The 22,708-nt window shown below is 36.2% G+C and overlaps 1 protein-coding gene across 1 annotated transcript; it reads left to right on the plus strand.

Annotated features, from left to right (window-relative positions):
- Positions 1–8,327: 8,327 nt before the first annotated feature.
- On the plus strand, positions 8,328–9,821 carry LOC149551428 (uncharacterized). The gene is made up of 4 exons (XM_089790093.1): positions 8,328–8,822; positions 8,910–9,278; positions 9,512–9,594; positions 9,743–9,821. Exons 1-4 carry the CDS (start codon positions 8,328–8,330, stop codon positions 9,819–9,821), a joined length of 1,026 nt encoding a protein of 341 aa, XP_089646219.1.
- The last annotated feature ends 12,887 nt before the right edge of the window (positions 9,822–22,708 follow it).

Here is a 22,708-nt window from a genome sequence, read left to right on the forward strand (position 1 = left end):
GATGGCTCCATCTTTAATGAGTCATTTCTTGAGGCACATTCTCTTTTCCTTGATGTCTTTATATGTTTGCAAGCAATTCATAACTAGCAAGGTGGTGTTTAGGTATGGTGCATGAGATCCGAGTTGTGAGAGTTTACCATCATTGCAAGCAATCTGTGAGGATTTCCCCTCCTTTTTGTTTGGTATGAACTAGATCCCCTACATATAACTTGATCTTGACTAAATGAGCATACTAGGTCACAAAGGCTTCTAAAAGATCAATGAATGTACTAATTGTGTCTTGGGGTATGTGACATAACCTGTAGTGCCTGCCCCTAGGTCCCATTTTTGTTATCATTGTCGAGCTCTTTTAGGGCTAATTTTATGTTGATGGTTAGCAACATTTTTTTGAGACTATCAGATATGTGCTATGGATTCAGTTGATATGTGATGAGAATACTTGGTACTTTATAGTTCATGTATGCATGATGATTATTCAAGTGATTTCGGTTATTGATGGTTATTAGTAAGATGATTTATTATCATATGTGTTTTCTTATGGATAATTACCCCATACTTGCATGTGTATGGTGTGCGTGTTTGCTCTTATGTATTGCGTGTCTGATGTGGTTAAGGAAGGGAGTCGTAGTCACCTACTAGTTGGGATCTACACGATGCACCACTTCCTGCCATTGCCTATTTAGTTTAGTATATATTGTGCTTGTACATGCATGGTTTTTATACAGGTTGCAGGCACTGGGTATCGACTTCCCTAAATTGCCAGTATGAGCATACCCTATCACATTATTTCAATGATAAGAGAGGGGAGATAAATTCTCAAGTCCAAATCCCAACCCTTTAAGCCATTTGTCCTAATTGGAAATTAGGACAAGTATCTGAGTTGAGTACCCTCTGAATATGTCGGATGACGTAATTCGTGATATTAACCCTTAGTTTGATTTTGCATGTATTTTGGCTACGATGGGTTTTCCTATTTTATCATTGTGAGTCTTTGATGTATTTTCTATTAATTAAGCCTAATTAAAAGATTTAATTAATGGTTTAATTTAATGGAAATTAATATGATATTTTAATATTTATTTTATTTAATTAATTGAGAAATTAATTAAATAAAATAATTAAATTTGAAGATAAAAGTTATAAGTTTAAATTTGGAATGTGACAATATTTATTTTAATAATAATACATTTGGAGTTCATTTTTAAATAAATGACTAAATAATAATATTATTAAAGCTAATAAATATTTTAACAATTAAGTTTTGAAAATGAAATTTAAAAGTGGAAAATATATTAAAATTATTAAAAGATTAAAGGTTGCATGATGTGTGCACATGATTAAAATATAAATATATTAAGATAAGAACAAGTGGAGATATTAAAGCTAGTGCATGACATTTAATAAATAAATAAATTAAATTGGAAAGAGTAAAGTAAATATTATATTATTAATGTGCATTATTTTAATGTTTTCTTACATAGGAGTTTACAAATTCTCGAGAGTTGTCATGTAGACAACATAGGAGTTTGCACTTTAAGTTTGCACAAGTTGTTTACACTTAGGAGTTAGCATTTTATTTGAGCACATGGTGTCTACAACCTTATGACTCATCTAGAAGGTTGGAGAAGACTCATGGTTGGTTGTCATGCTTATCTTCTAGTTGTTTCTAGACACATTCTAGATGCATCTTAGAGACCTTTAAATAGAGGCTCTCCTAGTGTGTTTGGACAAGCTAAAAATGGAAGCTTCAAAGCTTACATGCATTTGAGAAGCTCATATGCTTCTACATGCTCATATGTTTCTACATGCTTCTATGCTTCTTCTAGCACTTCTAGTCACTTGGAGGATTCGGTTGGCTTGGATCCTGGAGGAATTGCGAATGATGGAAAAGGAAGGGATTTTCTATGGACTTCTGAGACATGGGAAATTAGCATCAGTGTCCAAGTGCACTCGTGATATTCACATATTCCCTTGCACTCTTTCTCTTCTTGTTTTCATCGTGTTTGTTATATGTGTCTGAATACTCTTTGTGATTGAATCTACAATTTAAATTGGATTCTAGATATTTTATTTGGTTGAGAAGAAAACAATAGAAAACCCTAGATCCAATTAAGGAAGAAATTAGATCTAAATCAGGTTTGGGTTCGAATTAGAATAAAATTGAAATAGATTTGAAAATGGTTTCAAGATTTATAGCCAAATCCATTAGTGAAATTATTGGATAAATTTAGAGAACAAATATTTTATAGAAAATTATTAAAGTTGGAAGCCTGTTTGTGTATATGCTCATTATGGAAATGGGTTGACTTGTAGGTCAAATGATGAAACTTAAGACACTTGAAGTATACTTGAAACAAAAATTGAAGCTCTACACTTAATTCAACTATGTGATTTTAGTAAACAAAAACATGTGTTTGCATTGTGTATTCTCTATGCTTCTTGTTTTGGGTTTTGAGTTGACTAGTGTTGACTAGTCTTAGGTTGTTACCAGAGGCTCGGGGGTTATGAGATGTGATGGCATGTTGATCTTATTTGGTCTCGATCTTTATAAACACAACCATGGTAATGTGATCGTATGCTCTATGAAATGTTTGTATTTATTGATTGTTATTGTTCATTAGTCTTCATGTGTGAAGCTGAAATGTATGTGTATGAGACACTTGAGCTAATCATTTTTGAGTCATTGATCAATTATCCTTGGATTATTTTTCAGTCGCCATGATGGGATTGAAATGTTGATTTATTTCTTGATGATTTCATGTTGTGACATGTTTGACTCAACCATTTTGGAGTCTTCAATCAGTATGATTTTGAGATATTCTTGGTTGCTTGTTGAGAACCAATGGATATTATGATTTATTTTCAGATATATTTTGGTCATTGAGAACCAATGGATACTTTTAATTATCAGTGATACCTTCAGTTGCCAATAGAGAACTGTTGTGGTCATGATTTTCTATGGATGCTTTTCAGATGCTCATGGAGATTTGATGGTTCTTATTGTGGATATTTGATGCTTTTATCATGGTTATTTGATGATTCTTTTTATGGATTATCTTTTGGTTTTTCTTTCCAGTCGCTTGTTTAGGACTGGGGTGATTTTATGATTCCATGAGCTTAGGGTAGGTAATCTACTTGTAGTGTCAGGAAGTGGCTTGCAATGGGGGCCAGGGCCCTAAGTGGCTGCTAGGGTAACTCATTGTAAGTTTGGTTAATAAGTGATAACATTTACACACTAAATGGGGATTAAATGAACTTAAAAAGATAATTTTTTTGGTTCTCGCCCATGCCTCAAGTGCTTGTACAAACTAGGATGGGAGTAGAGAGAATGCATGGTTGCGACCTTGCATTCCATAGTATGCCTCGTCAGTATGAGAGGATATTAGTGGCCGCATGAGATCAGTATGGACCAGTGGATTTTAGCTAACTACCAGGGTAACTTGTATGTGATAAATGCGATGACACTTTCCCAAATGCAGAGTAGGTTTCCTACATGTCTTGTGTGCCTCTGGGAATTAGATGTCGATTTTGTGTGATGGAACCTTTGAGTTAGTATGCTTTTAGGATTCCTGGACTTAGAGAGTACTTTTGATATGTGATTTGATAGCCTATTTGGGACTTGAGATTATCTCCTCAGCATGGTGGGAGTGGACCACTCAGGTTCCACGTGGTCGGGTGGTAGTGTTTTTTCACTCTTATCATTTGAGATCCATCTGAGACACCGTGGCTGAAGCATTCTTGGTTGGTATTCATCTTCATTTTGTTCTTGGATCATTATGATAGGTAATATACCTTATGATGGATGTATTTACTGGTATGTTTCTTATATTGATGATTTGCATATGTTAGATGATGTTATCTTATGCTTATATTTGCATGTTAGATTAGTTTCTGCATATGATGTAGTATGATTTAGGTGTGACATTCCTACTATGTTAATACCAATGATCTTTTCGGTGATTTGGAATGTTACGCACGGAGGGATGGCTAGGACCCACAGTGGTCTAATGATGCTATTTACTGTTGGGAGGAACCATACACTTAGTTATTTATGTTTGTGATGTATGGTTATCTCTTATGATGGATGTTTATATCTTATGTGATGATGTATGACATGTGGTTTCATTTACTTTAATTGCATCATGGATTAATATTGGATGATGATGTACTTTATTACACAGATGTTTATTCTTTTAAGCCTTTCATACCTTGTAACATGTATGGTGGATGATTGATCTAAACTAAAATGTAATTACAAAAAGGACACTTGTGTATTGTGTAAGAATGTTGGATGTATCCTTGTCATTTCATAAGGATGTGATGTTAGATGAATAATTAATTTAGATGTGATACAACGTTAAGGGATCCATGAAGAATGTAATCTGTTATGTATGTTATGTTTACTTTTATTTGAATTGTTGCTATTGCTTCCATTACTATGTATAAGTTGTGAATGGTTTATATTTCATGTTTAAAATTTTTTTTTTTTTGGCAAACTTAGTGAAATTTTAGATTAATTCTTTGGCTCCCTTGGTGGGGCATTACATAACCATTCAAGAGTAGGGCCTCCTATACTTTTTGGGAAAAGCCGCATGAGGAATATTTCATTGTAAACCACTTCTTGGTAGTGCATATAAAACTCTTTGACATGTGTGACTAGATCACCTTTCCCCCTAAATTTATCAAATTTTGGGATTTCAAAGTGTTTTGGGAAAGGCTTCATTGCTATAGTCTTCTCAAATGGATATGGACAGTCATTTTCGAACTTGAAGGTTTTGGACTCGTTTCCATGCTTGAGTGATTTTAGGGAACTTGATAATGTGATTTGCAAACAATGTTAGGTAGGTAAGATGACAAAATCTAGTTTTAAAAAAAACCCACTCCTTAAAAGAAATCCTAGAATTTGTGATTCATGTGGACTGATTAATGTGCAAAGCTATAAAGGTGACAAGTAGTACATTATCCTATTTGTTGATGATTATTCTAGGATGACAACAATTATGTTTTTGAAACAAAAATTTGATGCTTTCCAAATGTTTAATTGGTACTTGACAAGAGTTGAAAAGGAGATTGGTAAAAGATTGAAATGTCTAAGATCTGAAAAAGGTGGAGAATTGTCATCAATGAGTTTGAGATATTTTATAATGATAGAGGAATTAAAAGACAAACTTTTGCACCTAGAACCCCTCTACAAAATAGGATTGTTGAAAGGAGGAACAGATCTATAATGGACTGTGCTAGAACACTAATAATGGAGAAGAATGTTTATTTGAAATACTGGAGAGAAGCTATAAGCACAACTGTCTATACCTTGAATCAAGTACAAGTCAAGAAAGGTACAAATTCCACACCTTTTGAACATGGTATGGATACTCACCCAATGTAAAATACTTTAAAGTATTTGGAAGCAAGTGTTGCATTCATAAGGACAATAGAAATGGTAAACTTGATGCAAAAAGTGAAGAGGGCATATTCCTAGACTATTCCACAAGAAGTAAATCTTATAAGTGTTTAAATACTAACACTAACAAAGTTGTGGAAAGTGCAAATGTGAAACTCAATGAATATACAAAGGTACATGAAGCTGAACATAAGAAGGAACTCAAAGAGTACAAAACCTTCATATACTACTATGATGACATGAATGCTTATGAAGCTAAGAACCAAGTTGTAAATTAACATCAACAAATATCAGTGACTATCGAGTCACATATAATGGATGTCGAGCTGTATTCAGGAACTGAGTTGCATTCAAGAGCTGAGTTGCTGATAGAACCTAAGGTACATTTTGATACCGAGATCAGTGCACATGAAAGGAATGCCAAGTTACTTGATAGAGAAGTGTACAATGACTCTGAAGTTGACAGACCCATTGTAGAAAGAAGAGTAGAACCGATATTGTCAAAGTATGTCAGAAGACATCACCTTGCTGGACAAATTATTAGAGATAAAGAATTCAAATTAATGAGAAGGAATAGGTTGAGAAGTGATACATGTTTTTCAAGCAAGCATGAACCTAAGTTAGTCAAGGATGCATTAGAGAATGAAGATTGGAGTAAATCCATGAAAGAAGAGATTGTGTAATGTTCTTGAACAAAAATAAATGTATTTAATTATTTTTGTGTAAATAGGCCAATTGTTTAATTTGACTCAGACCCAAATTTAATTTTGTCATAGTAGTTTGTGTTGCCGTCGGCTAATCTTTGTACACCCTCAGAAAGCTTTTCCCAATGGGTATTTAAGCACAGCTCATAGTAGTCGATAGGTATGCTTTTGGATTATATCTTTCTATACTACAGATTCCTGTTGGAGTTCGACATTGTATGCCATTTCAGAAGTGAAAGACCTTCCCTATTTGGCTGGCACGATTTTGGTGAGATTCAACCCTCACCCTATTCCGTCGATGTTCAACTAATTTGTATTCGACAATTTGGAGTGCTCTCATTATTTGCAATTCTTATCAATCTGGTGAATATTTTGGTCTACTGTGTTTGTCATTGATTCGTGTGTTTGTGCAACATCATGATTTCCATCATTCTTGGTGTGTTTCCTTGCTGCGTCCTTCGATCTATCTACCCTGCCTTGCAAATCACATTACCCCACTCATGGTGCCTCACCCCATGACCATACAGCCTGTTATATGACCGTACTACTTTCTTCCCCTATCGTACGACCTCCATTCATCATTCCATGTCACCTGCATAGTCGTACAAACACTTTAATACACAATTCAAAAAAGTACTCACCGGACGGATTAAGCTAACACCATATGACATCTGTAGTCACCATACGGCTTAGCTATCATCACTGTACGGATTGCCCCTCACTACCGTACGACCATTCAAGTTCCATCATACGACTCTTATTGGCATACTGTACGGCCCTATCTTGAACATTATTCTGCAATGTACAAACTCCTTAGTCGTATTCTCTCTTCTCTGCATCCACTGTATGATCATCTAGTCTTGTGTCTGTACTCCCTCTTCATTCTCCATACATTGACCACCTGTTAAATTATCGTACGACCTGCATTGTTCAGGAATTTCTTGGTCAAGAGGGACATGGGAATATTATAGTGGTATCAGAGCAATTGATCTTGCCAGCCTGTGATCAGTGAATGCAAGTTTATAGCCGAAAGAGAAGGATACATTCTATTGATCGAATGGCTAAAGAACAAGAACGAGAACGAGAATCGACAAGTGTCGAACTCATTGTACTTTTGAGGGATCTTGTGCAAAACCAGGCACAGATCACTGATACTCAACAACTTATGGAAGAAACTCTCAAAAAGTTGGCAGAAAACAAAATTTTTGGAGAACCGAATGGACATAGCGCAGATTCAATGGCAGGCATATCACACCCTCACACTACACACTCTCGACCATCCATGCCAACTTTCCCATCATGGACTGAGACACATCATAGAGAGAGACTTCCAACCTTCAAGGAAATATGGGAGGATTGGCAAAATGCAAATCTTGAAGAAGACATCTCCTACAAGGATTACGCAGATCTAAGAATGAGATACGCAGGAGGTGGAAACAGAGGAGGATATTTTAACGATGACTTAAGGAGAAAATTGAGTAAGGTGAACCTATCTACACTTGACGGTTCAGGCTCCATTTCCATGCAGGCATGGGTAATGAAAGCTGACACCTACTTCCAGCTAAATCCTATGCCCAAAGAAGAAGCGATTAAATTTTCCGCGTTACACTTGGAGGGCGTTGCGCACGAATGGTGGCACCACGACACTATCACTCTTGGGCATGATCAAATAAAGACTTATGCTGAGTTCACAGAGAGACTAATTGAATGATTTGATGGAAAAGACCTCGAGCTCAATTTCAAAGATCTGGCACAACTGAGGCAAACAAGATCAATAGATTAGTTCATCGCAGAGTTTCAGAGACTTTCTATGTTGGTGACAACGAAGGCGGGTCATTCTCTTTATGGATGGACTGGCATAACCACTGAAAGTTTGGGTGAAAGGATTCAACCTGTCAACCTTGACGGAAGCAATTAGTAAGGCATGAAGCATGGCGTCATCGTCAGCATCATCCTCATCCCCTCAGATTCATTCACATCTGAAACCGCCGACATTCCTGAGGGACAAACCTTCGCCCAAGAAGCCATCACTGGATGAAGTATCCCGATAAGAACTCCAAAGAAAGAAGTTATGTTTTAATTGCAAGGGGCCTTGGGAACTTGGCCACCGATGTCTTGAGAAAGGGAAAATTCATTACATCGAAGTTATGTCTAATGAAGAAGATGAGTAGGATCGAGAGGAAACGCCAGTAGAAGACATCCAACCTAGCGATGACATTGACATGGCCAACTTCAACCATACGAAGAGGATTGTTGCTTTAATAAAACATGGAGGATCCATTGCCTTGGCTGGCAGTCCGAGGTGCACAATTTTTCATGTGCAAGGTACCCTTCAGGGACAAAGGATCATAGTGATGCTAGATAGTGGAGCTACATTGAATTTCATAAGTTCATCTTTAGTACAACGAAGAAATATTTCGATGGAAGCACATGTGGGATTTCAGGTCAAAGTTGCTGGAGGGACTTTCCTACCCTGCACACACTTAGTTCCTCAGCTAAGCATCACGATGGCAAATCACACGGTGATAGAGGAATTTTTCATACTGGATCTGGCCGACATGGAGGTCATCCTCAACATACAGTGGATGGAGATGCTTGATGAATACACTCAGAGTTTCAAGCGAATGGACTTCACTTTCATGGTTGATGGGAAGAAGGTGGTCCTCCAAGGGATGGAAAATGAAGGATCGAAGGAAGTGTCTATGCATCGGATGGAGGCAATCCTACAACATGATGATGTTGCGTGGATTGCACAATGTTTCATCTCGGAGGAACCTATTAAGGGGCACTGAACACCTCCACAGGATAAAGAGCTTCAGGATGTTTTAAGTAAGCATGAAAGGGTTTTCATAGATATTCCTCCTAGCATACCACCGCATCGAGGATTTGAACACATAATAGAGTTAGAACCAGGAGCGAAACCTGTTATAACCACACCGTACCGCCACCTAAAGAAGTTAAAAGATGAAATTGAATGGACAATCCAAGAGTTACTTGATAAGGGATGGATCCATCCCAGTTCTAGCCAGTTCGCATCATTAGTGGTGTTGGTCAAGAAGAAGGATGGAACGTTGCGTATGTGTGTAGACTATCATGCATTGAACAAGAGAACAATAAAGAACAGGTACCCCATTTTGAGGATAGATGAGCTGTTGGATGAACTATATGGTGCGGTCTATTTCTCAAAAATAGATCTCCATTCTAGATACCATCAGATCTGAATGACAGAAGAGGATGTGGAGAAAATGGCTTTTCGTTGCCATTACAAACACTATGAGTTCCTGGTCATGCCATTCGGGTTGACCAATGCACCTACTACATTCCAGTCATGCATGAAGCGCATCTTTAACAAGCATTTTTGTAAGTATTTGTTGGTGTTCTTTGATGATCTTCTCATTTATAGCAGGATGTGGAAGGAACACCTGAAACATTTGAACGAGGTTCTGAGTATCATGGAAGAACAATCCTTGTTTGCCAAACAATCCAAATGTGAGTTCAAAATGATAGAGATATTGTACTTAGGGAATGTTGTCAGTCAATATGGGGTTCAAGTGCATCAGGAGATGATCCAGGCTATCCTCGATTGGCCTCCCCCAAAATCACTCACGGATCTGTGAGGGTTCTTCGAATTGTGCAGCTACTACAGGAGATTTGTCAAGGGTTTTTCTCAGCTCAGCACGCCTTTAACAGATCTAACGAAGAAAGGGGCTTTCTAGTGGAATGAAGAAGCGCAACTCACATTTGATAGGTTAAAAGAGGCCATGAGCATTTTTTTGGTGTTGGCATTTCTCGACTTCACCTGACCATTCATTTTGGAATGCGATGCATCAGGGGAAGGCATTGGAGCGGTTTTAATGCAGGATAGACACCCCATCACCTATGAGAGAAGGAAGCTTACACCAGCTGAGCACCTGTATTCCATCTATGATAAGGAAATGTTGGCCATTGTTCACACACTGACCAAGTTTCGATAATACCTGGTTGGTGCCAAGTTTGTTGTCTGTACGGATCACAATAGTTTGAAATATTTCCTGGAGTAGCGAGATCTGAACGAACGACAACAAAAATGGATAAGCAAGGTTCAATATTTTGATTTTGATAATATGTAAATGGGAAAAATAATGTTGTTGCAGATGCCTTGTCCTGAAGACCCACCATCTGCTCACTAGAGTAGATCTTAGCCAATTGGAAGGCACAATTGCTGGTGGAATATTCCATGAATACTTTTGCCTATGAGATAATGGATGGTCACATCCACGATGATTGTTATAAGGTGGTGAATGATATCATTTATTATAAGGATCAGATCTACCTAGTGCCTGAATCAAAGTTGAAGAAAAAGATCCTAAAGCACGTGCATGAATCCCCTCTAGCTGGTCATCTCGGCTTCCTAAAAACTTACAGAAGTATGCGAGAGAGATTCTCATGGAAGGGATTGAAAGGGGATGTATTGTAGCATGTCAGAGCATGTACTATTTGCCAATAGAACAAATCTGAACACACTCTTCCTGCTAGACTGCTATAGCCTCTGCCAATTCTCGAACATAAGTGGGAAAGTATATCAATGAATTTCATAACAGGTCTTCCCAAGGTGAACGGAAGGGATTGCATCTTCATGGTAGTTGACTGGTTGACAAAGTACGCTCACTTCTTCGCCATCCCTTCAGACCTTCAGGCTGCACAGATCGCCGATCTATTTTCAGAGAAGTCTTTCGCCTACATGGGTTACCTTGAAACATTGTCAGTGACTGGGATAGATGCTTCATCAGTATCTTCTGGATAGAACTGTTTCGGATGGCAAGAACTGAACTATCACCGAGCACAAGTTACCACCCACAGACAGATGGCCAAACTGAAATTGTGAACAAATGGCTTGAAGGTTATCTATGGAACTAGGCCTCGGCACAACAACACACGTGGGTGAAATGGATCCACCTCAGAGAATACTGCTACAATACCACTTATCACATGTCGATCAGAATGATGTCGTTCAAGGCTCTGTACGAGGACGAACCACTCTCCTTCCTTGATACAATGTTGAGCAACAGTCGCGCTCCAAAGGTGAAGATTGGCTTTAGGAATGACAGGACATTCTGAAGAGTTTAAAAGAAAACCTGTAGCAGGCACAAAACCGACAAAAGGTATATGCCGACAGACATCGATTAGAGAGGAGTTTTGAAGTGGGGGATTTGGTCTATCTCCGACTACATCCTTATCAACAGTCCTCACTAAAGGGAACAGGGAAGGAGAAACTAAAGCCTCCATTTTATGTTCCTTACCGCATGATCCATCGCATTGGTGAGGTAGCGTACGAACTAGAGCTTCTCGAAGGTAGTTGCATTCATAATGTCTTCCATGTTTCTTGTTCGAAGAAGGCTATCAGGAAAAACATCTCCATCACTACAGATCTTCCACCACTCAATGAGGAGGGGAAACTCATCTTGGAACTTGCTGAGATTCTCGAAGTACGTGAAAAAGTCTTGCATAATCGAACAGTGAGAGAATACCTAGTATGTTGGTGACATCTATCGCTGGATGATGCAACGTGGGAAGGTGAATACATCCTTCAGCATCTGACACTGCATTTGCTTGAGGACAAGCAAATTTTGGGATGGGAGGACTATAATGTTCCCGAACAGAAATAAATGTATTTAATTATTTTTGTGTAACAGGCCAGTTGTTTAATTTAACTCGGACCCAAATTTAATTTTGTCATAGTAGTTTGTGTCGCCATCGGCTAATCTTTGTACACCCTCAAAAAGCTTTTCCTGATGGGTATTTAAGCACGGCTCGTAGTAGTCGATAGGTATGCTTTTGGATTATATCTTTCTGTACTACGAATTCTTGTTAGAGTTCGACATTGTATGCCATTTCGAAAGTGAAAGACCTTCCCTATTTGGCTGGTACAGTTTTGGTGAGATTCAACCCTCACCCGATTCTGTCGATGTTCAACTAATTTGTATCCGACAATTTGGAGTGCTCTCATTATTTGCAATTCTTATCAATCTAGTGAATATTTTGGTCTATTGTGTTTTTCATTGATTCGTGTGTTCATGCAACATTGTGATTTCCATCATTCTTGGTGTGTTTCCTTGCTGCATCCTTCAATCTATCTACCCTACCTTGCAAATCACATTACCCCACTTGTGGTGCCTCACCCCATGACCGTACGACCTGTTATATGACCGTACTACCTTCTTCCCCTATCGTACGACTTCCATTCATCATTCCATGTCACCTGCATAGTCGTACAAACACTTTAATACACAATTCAAAAAATGTACTCACTGTACAGATTAAGCTAACACTGTACAACATTTGTAGTCACCATACAACTTAGCTACCATCACCGCATGGATTACCCCTCACTACCGTACGGCTATTCAGGTTCCATCATACGACTCTTATTGGCACACTGTACAACCCTATCTTGAACATTATTCTACAATGTATAGACTCCTTAGTCGTATTCTCTCTTCTCTACATCCACCGTACGATCATCTGGTCTTGTGTTTGTACCACCTCTTCATTCTCCATATGTTGACCACATGTTAAATTGCGTACAACTTGCATTATTCAGGAATTTCTTGGTCATTGATGATAGAAAAAGTACAAGTGGTGAAGCATTTTTCTTAGGAAAAAGGTTAGTCACTTGGACTAGTAAGAAAGAGAATTGTATATCACAACCTACTGCTGAAGTTGAATATGTGGTTGCTGTGGTGAATTGCTCAAATATGGTATGGATCAAACAACTACTTAAAGAAATGAAGGAAGAAAGTACTAAAACTGTGGTACTTTATTGTGACAATACAGGTGTTATAAATGTATCAAAGAACCCTATGATGCATACAAAGACAAAGCACATTGCAATCAAGTATCATTACTTGAGAGAGCTAGTTCAAGACAAAGAAGTGAGAATAGAATATGTGAATACAAAAGACCATATAGTTGATATATTCACAAAGTCTTTACCTAAGGATGCACATGAATATCTTAGAGGTAAACTAGGGATGATACCCCTATCCAAAGCTACTTAAGAAGTGTTGGGACTCAAAATTGAAGCCCTAATTTTGAGTACCATTGAAAAAATCAAGCCCTATAAAAGCTTTTGATACATATGAACCTAACTGTCCATTTGAGGCCTAATAAGTGTTTAATATTTCTAACACCTTGAATTTAGTGTGTCTATGTTCCATGATGATAAATTGTCATTCTGAGCCATTTCATGAAGTCCCATTTTGAGTTAGTGTCATATTTCACAATTCTGCCTGTGTCAAATAGTGTACAGTAGCCTAGTTTACCTTTGAATATCTCACACCTAGTAATGTTTCATGACTCACTGCTTTGGAAATTTTTAATGTCCATACCAAAGAACCTATGTTTTAGAATTTGAGTTTTTTTTGAATCCGTTTGACTAGGTTTTGAATCCCTCAAAGTTGGTCATTTATTGTTATCATGCTGATGTGAATTGTTCTGAATTCTGGAAGGCCCTATTTGACTTGTTATAACTTTGATCTTGTTGATCAAAATGCTAAAATTCCTTTTGTACTACATTTTAGAGGTCAAAGACTTGCTATGTTTCAATTTTGAGCTTATAAAAAATTTATTTGATTAGTTTTCAAATGTGATTCCAAATGCAATTTGTAAAGTTTTATTGGTGTCATAAAAAGTAGATTGATCGGTACCCCTATTCGTGATGTCATAGCATAGAATCTGTGATAGGTGAGATCAAATGGATTGTATAGTTGTGTTCTACTCCAAAAATACTTTGAGTGTTCCAATTTTCAAATCTTGATGAATATGTCTGCACACTTTCCCAGGTCCATTCCATTTGCAAAAAATGCTTTTCTGCCAGTGTTTCTAGTCTGCAAATTTGAGTAGCCTACTTTGACTGCTCACCAATTTCCCCTTGTTATTCATCATGAGCCCTAATCACATATTTATATTTTCCTCATGACAATGAATAAGTTCCCCAGTTTTTGTTTCCCCAAGTGTCAGTTTGCCCAATTTTCAAAGTCAAAATAAAACACAATTTATTGTTTTCAGACATGTTTTCTTGCAAACAGTTCTGAGAAGGAAACTTTGACAGTCAATATATTTTGACTAAGAATTTGACATTAGAAAAGATTCAACATGGTAGGAATGTGTGGAACAGAGAATTAGGGTGTCATATTTCAGAGCCGGTCAGTTGTTTTGGCCAGTTTTTAAAGCCAGTCATAGGACATGCTAGCACCAGATTGATAAGTTGTAGAAAGAGGTGAAATGAGTTTTAAAGTTAAAAAAATGATGCAAATTGATTGATTCTTCATAAAATCAATATCACATGTTCAATGGATCAATTTGAGGATTCAGTTGTTTGGAAACAATTTTTTTAAAAAGTTGGACCCACTTTGGGGCCTGACTGATTTGATCAGATTGATAATATGAAATGTATGAGAAAGCATTTTGAACTTTGTAGAAGGGATATACTATGGATTCTAAAGAAATACGTGGTCTCAAAAATGGGAAAAACTTGAATACAGGGGAGTCCCTATGGTTAGCAAAGTCAATTTTTATTGCAACTTTTTAAAGAATCCCCTATTGGGGATATAAAATAAGAATACATTTTGCAGAATTGATCATTTATTCAATACGATTCAGGAAGACAATGTGTATTATTTTTCTTTTAAGTGGGGAAGGGCACTAATCTTAAAAGGAGATCCCATTAGTTGATTTAAGGATGCAAACAAAAGGTTTGTAATGTAAAGTTAGCTTCATTAGCATCCTCAATACTTTTAACTCCAATGTCATGGGTCTATGGTTCATCTAGTAGGAAAAGAACATCCTATTTTTGTCCTTCAAACCATTGTACTTGTAAAAGAAAAAGATGCCTATTTTTTGATGCAAAGGAAGTTGATTTGCAAGAAAACTGATGAAGGAAAGAAGCCGTCCATAACACTAGCCGTAGAGAAAAATCAGAGCAGGAAAATGTACCAAAGGCAAATTTGGAGATGGACTCAATTTTGGAGAATGCAAAGACTGATTGGAAAAAGACAAGGATCTCCATTTAAAAATCACATAAATAATGTGTTAGAATCCAAGTTGGATGAAATTTTCTCATTTTCAGTGCTTTCTTGGTGTTTGTTTCTTTTAGGGGTTGACTTCTCTATTCTCTTTCAATTTGCGGTTGGTTTTTCTTGAAGATAAGGTACAAAGCTCCATAGAAGGGGCAAGGAAGCCTAGGACAGAGTTAGACCACATCAAGGAGGAATCCCCACACAAAGGAGAAAGCACACAGAGTAACGGTTTGTTGTAGAGATCTTTCATGATTTACATGAAGAAGTCATGGCAACTATTGCAAGATGACATGGACTCATGATCCATGTGCAACAACTTGAAGCTAAGTTTCCTTTAGTTGAGAAGGCTCTAATGTCTTAAAAAAATCATCTTCATTTTGCATATGCAGTGGGTGTTGATTGGCATGCTAGCATTAGTAATGACTAGAACCATCTAACTCAATGTGACTTGCCCCAGTTTATTCTCAACTTCTATTAGGAGTGTCGAGGGCATCCAAGGCTATTCTTGTTGGACAAGTTTGATGTTGTGGGTGTGAGTGCTTCTTTGAAGAGATATATCGACCCTTCAGTTTTCAAAATGGAATGGGCTAGCACTAAACTCATGAAGGCTGAGAAAAATCAAAGAGATAAGAAAGCATGTACAAAGAAGGAACAAGGCAAAAAATGGTCATAACCATTTATCCCACATTCAGTGTGAAGGGGGGAATTAAAATGTTTAAATACCATTCAATACAAAAGATTTAATGTCTAAAAGACAATGCCTTTTAAAGGCAGAGAAGCTTGCGTGAAGGGGCTTGCTGGTGGATGACAGCTAGAGGTGACCTACAAATATTTTGAAAAAGCATGCAAATCGAGGAAATGATGTGGAATCTAAGGAATAGGATGATGACATGTGGATGATCTTGTGGTGATCTCTATGTCACCAAGTGAAGATGCATGATTGATAAGCATAATGACATGGCGACTAGCTAGGTGGTAGTGACATGTTGGCTAGGTTGATAGTGATTGGGCGCTAGCTGGCAGTGAGGGGGACAAAGTAGAAAGTGATACATGGTGGAGGCTATAGATTTGGAGCACTTCCTAAGATGTTGATGTGGTTGAGAGTGACACGTATCGCAAGGTTGTTATGTTGTGATGATGTGGCAAAATGCTAGTTGGGATAGCGACATAGCGATCGATGACATGACACGCTGATGTGGCATGATGACATGGTGAAGTAGGTGGCCAATGAGATGATGCCACATGGTGCCTAGGTGGTAGGGGTCAGATGACAAAGCAACAATCAACCAATTAGGGCACAAAACATGTTAAAATCAATCAAACTAGGTTTGACTTGGATGAAAAAATAGAGGGAAATTCAAATTTGCATAAAATTTATTTTTTCAAATTTTCTCTGAAAATCATGTGCCTGGGAAGTTTTAAATAAAGTTTGATTTATTGATATAGTTCAAACTTTGTAAAATTACTAAATTTTTACAAATATGTTATATGAAGCCTAGGAGGAGCCCAATTTTCAAATCAAGATTCTGGAGTCCCTGATAAGCAAATATAGGCATATTATATATATCGCTAGAACTGAGAGAAATGAACTTTATAATTTTGGAGTTTATTTTCGCACAAGAAGTCATTGGTTCAAGTTATAAGAAAAAATGTGAAATTTGGGCCTTCTGAGTGAAATTGGTAAAAATTGAAAATACAGTTACAGGCTTGGTGAAAACACATGGTAAAAGGTCTGTTGGGTTAATTTTGAGAATATTATGCCATTATGATATAATTTGGCTCCAATTTTCAATTATGATGTAATATTTGTTTTCCAGTTGTGAGGAATTTTGGGATTGAAGTTGGAGTCATGATTGAAGAATCAGATCTTTTTGGAATGAAAGAGAAAATGGAAAATATCTCTAGGTCAAGATTGAATTATTTCATCCTATATATGTATTTTCTCTCTTTCATTTTAGATGTTGGAAAAAATAAGGGAAAAGTTAGGAGTTGGAAATTGAGGCAGAAATGGTTTATGGAATTGATGAAGTCTAAGTGGAAAGATCTGGGATGTGTTGATTCCAGACCATGAAGCTTTGCTTTGGCTGTGATACCCCCTTCCCATCCCATCAGTTTCTCATTCCCACCACTTTCTCTCTTGTATGACAACATATGTTTATTGTACAGTCTGGCCTATTTGGTATTTTGTGAGTCAATTTCATGCATTTTCATGTATTACTTCAAGGAAATCAGTACAAAGAACAATAGGTGTTGAGTTTCACTTTAAATCTTGTCTCCTTTCTCAGCGATTTATAATGTTTTATGATATTTGAACAAAGGGTTTAGATCATATTAGCAGTTCCTTAAGGCTGTATGTTGTTTCATTGTTGCTTATAATTTGAAAACAAGGAGTTATGTAAATGCTTCAAGGAAATCAACAGGATTGCAAGTTTATTGAGGAGGATATCTGGTAAGAATGAGATTTATATTGAACATTGATATCCAATTTACAAGGTAAATGGATAGATCTAGAGTCATGGCATAGGATATGTGTCTTAGATATCCAAAATGCATGAGAAAGATTTGTGAATTGCCCAATGGATGAGGCACTGATCAACTACAGGATCATTAGTTTGTTGTCCATACTTGGTTTTCATCTACTTTCCCCACCCACATAAAATCAAATCAAATTCAAATCATCTTTATATTTTATGTTTGAAGAGCTAATATAGAATGCCCTCACTCAGCTTATGAATTGCACTGTCTTGCATTTAGCTATTGTAGATCTATGTTATTGCATGAGTCAATAGGAAAAATAAGGGTTTCATTTGCTATCAATAGATTCAAGAATATGTTTAACACTGGTACCATATAAGTGAATCTAAGGTACATCCACCTAGGTTTTACAAAGCCTGAAGTAGAATATAAGGGTCTAGCCTTATAGTTAACCTAGTGTCCGAAATGGTATGTTGAAGATGGGAAGTAGCTGCCCCTAGATGTATCTTGTTCTCGTTGGGGTAATTTAAAACCTGTAGCATTTCAAAACTCCAACAGAATGGCAAATCTACTAGGGAGTCTATGAAGACATTCATTGTTAAAAGTATTGGAATCTCTGGTATAAATAACATTTTCAGAATCTGTGTGATAGAAAAACCTTGAGAATTTGAAAAAGATTCAATATAGTAGGAAGAGTTTGCTATAATAACAGGGTTATGAGGTGTTTTCCATTTCTCTATTGAAGATTCATGTCTCCCAGTTGTGCCTTATTCCTGATAGCAGTAGTTTTCAAAGGATTACAATGATTGTTACATTGAGGTCATTTAAAAGTTTTGATAAGTTGCTATAAGAATTCAGAGTTAATGTCAAGTTCTTTCACTTTGTCAAGAGTGTGAAATTTCCAAGTTATTATATAAAATTTTCAAATACCTGTTGTAAATTCTAGAGTAGCTTGTTATGATCTGCAAGTTTGGTAAATCTTTCCTCACTAAGTGAGTGGTGACTCAAAGTCATATCTCTATACCAGTGCATTGTGAATGAGAGGGTATTTTGATGGAAACAACAATTGGAATACAAAATTGAAGAATTCATCTAAGTTCTTGACAATGGGTGAAAGAGTTATGTGAGAGATAGATTCAACAAAAGTGTTATTGCATTTTGAAGTATGTTCGAAGCTTTGAATTGGTAGAAAATTTTAGATTTGCTACAAGTTACAAATTTTGAAAGTAATTATGGCGAATGAGTTTTAAGTTTGTGAGAAGTGTCAATTTTCCCTTCACTTGGTAGGCAGTCCATGGATAAAATTTGTAGATCTATTTCTACCAAGAGATAAATGCCATTAAATTTTGATGGCATTCATGGTTTCCAAAACTCTGTACTGTATAATCCCAAAAAGTATTTGCCTAAATTTGGTGGGAACCATGAAATTTCAGCCAGCCATCATGTTTAGATGTTCAATGACTTAATGGCTGACTATGAAATTGCTCATGAAGACATGCATATGAAGTTATTTGTTCAAACTTTAGAAGGTGATGCTAGGGTTTGGTTTTCCTTTCTGTCGACATGTTCTATTTCATCTTGGGATGAATTACTTTTAGCTTTCATGAAGTAGTTTGGAGAAAGAGTAAGCATTTTGATTATTTTGATAAGTTCTTGAAGATCCAAATCAGGAATGATGAATTTGTTCTTGAATTTAATATCAGATTTGCAAAGGTTTTAAATAATATTCCTGAAAAGTGTAAGTCAAATGATCAAGTGTGTTTAGTGCTTTGACACATTTGATAAAAAGATGAGTTACCTATTGAGAGATAAAGAACCTAAGACTGTGCATCAGACATTCATGATAGCAATAGAGATTGAAAACAACATAAAGTATAGATTAACTAGGAGTCACTTCTCTAGGAATGTTTGCCAGCAAGATGAGGTGCAAAAGACAAATCGATGTCAAAAGGAGTGTTTAATTTTAGATCAAAAAATAGGTACTACTACTGTTGTAAATAATCTTGTTGAAAATTTAGAAGTAAAAACATGTGAACATGAAGTTTCTTTTTTGCAAAAAGGAGCTGAGTTTGTTCTTGTTGGATGTAATGCACATGTTTCCAGTATTATAACAATAGATGAAAAAGTTAGTTCACTTGATAAGTTATACATGCAAGACATAAATTTAGTCATTCTTTCTCCTATTGGTGATTTTCATTATGTTAAAAACATAACTGACCATGAATTTGCAAGATGTTCATCTCAATATGAGGATGAAGAAGGTGGAAGTGATCTTTCAAGTGAAGTTGTTGATCTGATGTATTATGAAGAAGCATCATGTGAAGACAATGATGAGAGTTGTTCCTCAAGTCAAGAAGAGGATAGTGGTAGTACATGTTTGTCTTCATGTGAATCTGATGCAAATTGGGAAGAAGAAAGCAATGATGGAAGTGAACATTCATAGGAAAATAAAGGCATGGATTCTTTTTCTGAATCTAAAAAAGAAAATGCATCTTAGTTTTTTCATTATACAAATTAGTTAGTCAATGAAGAATTTGAGAATGATTTGTCCTCAAGGTATGAAGATAAATAAATGGTGAATCCAATTGATGCTAATGAATTTGAATATGCAGATCTCAAGGAAGGGTTGTCAAGTGTTTTTACATTAGACAATAAAATTGAAACATGTAGTGAGGGGTTTAGGAATGAATCATTGTCTATCCGTAATGGTTATCCTAAACAAGATAATGAAGAGATTGTAATTATGGATACTATATGTTTGGTAGAAGAAATAGAAAGTGAGTTTTCATATAGTTCTAATTTTTCTTCATTTATCGAGAGTCTCTGTGAAGATGAAATGGGTAGTGAGTTTAAAGTGTATACTAATGCTTTATATAATGAAGATTTTGATGATAATCATCCCATTTTTTGTCAATGTGTTCAAAAAGGATCCTTGCATGGAGCTATCAATCCATTGTTTGAAGAAGACATGGAATGTTTAGATTTAGTTGAGGATGATTTTAATAATGATACATTGTCCAACTATTGTAAGATATCATATTTTTCTTCTTTCAAATGTGATAGTGATTATGATGATGATGTTGCGTCTTATGAGATTGTTAACAAGGTGTTTGATGAAGTTGTTATTGAAAATCAGCATGCACTTTGTGATGAGTTTTATGACGAATACTCTAATATGATAACTAATCCATTTGCTAATTCCAAAGGACCATTTGAAGATTCTAGATTAGTTTTAGATTTTGACATTGATGATATTTGTGAGTATAAGTTTGATTGCTCATGTGAATACTCTTCAGTTATGCATAAGGATGCACATTTCCAAGGTATGTGTGATCCCCTTCCCCAAGTTGAGTATGAAGCTTTCATATTTTAAAACTGATAGCATGCATGATTCATTAAATGAAGAAGAGTTTCAGTTTGAGTCTAATATTTATGAGCATGTTGATTAGAACTTTCATAATGAGCAAATGGTTGAAGAAAGTTAATCTAGTTTTTATATGCGTTATGAAAGTGAAGGTGTAGATTTAGTTTTGCCAAGTGAGTTGATTCATAATGCTAATCAAATTAATGAAACTGATAGAAGAAATGTTTCTAGTTTACCTCATGAAAGTTTAGATGAAAATCAGATTTATGATAGAGGCAAAATATTTTGTTGAAGTTTGGTGGCTTGGGGCCATCGTTTGTACATAGTAGGAGTAGTTGTTTCTTGCTTTCAATAAAGTTGTTCAAGAGAGAAGTTTTTGTTGTTAGGTGTGTGGTCTTCTTCTTCCAGAGATATGAATCCTTACCATGCCTATAAGGGACATGCCTCCCTAGATAGGGAAACTTTTGGGACTCAAAATTGAAGCCTCGATTTTAAGTACCATTGAAAAAATAAGCCCTATAAACGCTTTTGAAGCATATGTACCTGGTTGTTCATTTGAGGCCTAAGAGGTGTTTAATGTTTGTAACACCTTGCATTCAGTGCATCTATGTGTTCCATGATGATAAATTATCATTTTGAGCCACTTTGTGAAGTCCCATTTTGAGCTAGTGTCATATTTCACAATTCTGCTCAAGTGTTAAACAATGTACAGTAGCTCAGTTTGCCTTTGAATATCTCACACCCAGTAATGTTTCATGATTCACTACTTTGGTAATGCTTAGTGTCCATACTAGAGAACCTATGTTTTAGATTTTGAGTCATTTTGAATCTGTTTGACTAGGTTATGAATCCCTCAAAGTTGGTCATTTATTGTTATCATGCTGATGTGAATTGTTTTAAATTCTGGAAGGTCCTATTTGACTTTTTATAACTTTGACCCTGTTGGATAAAATTCTAAAATTTCTTTTGCATTGCATTTTAGAGGTCAGAGGCTTGCTATGTTTCAATTTTTAGCTTATGATGAATCCATTTGATTAGTTTTCAAACACAATTCCAAATGCAATTTGTAAAGTTTTACTTGTGTCATAAAATGCAAATTGATTGGTACCCTTGTTCGTGATGTCACAACTCAGAATCCATGATAGGAGAGATTAAATAGATTGTACCATTATATTCTACTCTAAAAATACTTTGAGTGTGCCAACTTTCAAATCTTGACGAATCAATCCGCACACTTTCCCAGGTCCATTCCATTTGCAAAAAATGTTTTTTTGCCAGTGTTTCTAGTTTGCAAATTTGAGTAGCCTACTTTGACCGCTCATCATTTTTTCCCTGTTATTCATCATGAGCCCTAATCACATATTTATATTTTCCTCATGTCAACAAATAATTTCCCTAATTTTTGTTTCCCCAAGCATTAGTTTGCCTAGTTTTCGAAGTCAAAACAAAACACAATTTATTGTTTTCTGACATGTTTTCTGGCAGACAGTTTTGAGAGGACAACTTTGGTAGTCAATATATTTTGACTGAGAATTTTTCATTAGACAAGATTCAACATGGTAGGAATGTGTGGAACATAGAATTAAGGTGTCAGATTTTAGAGCCGGTCAGTTGTTCTGGCTAGTTTTTAAAGCCAGTCATAGGACCTCCTGGCACCAAATTGATAAGTTGTAGAAAGAGATGAAATGAGTTTTAAAAAGTTAAAAAA

Source organism: Cupressus sempervirens, chromosome 6 (assembly GCF_028749045.1).
Source record: "Cupressus sempervirens isolate cs-2001-9-10 chromosome 6, ASM2874904v1, whole genome shotgun sequence".
NCBI lineage: Eukaryota > Viridiplantae > Streptophyta > Pinopsida > Cupressales > Cupressaceae > Cupressus > Cupressus sempervirens.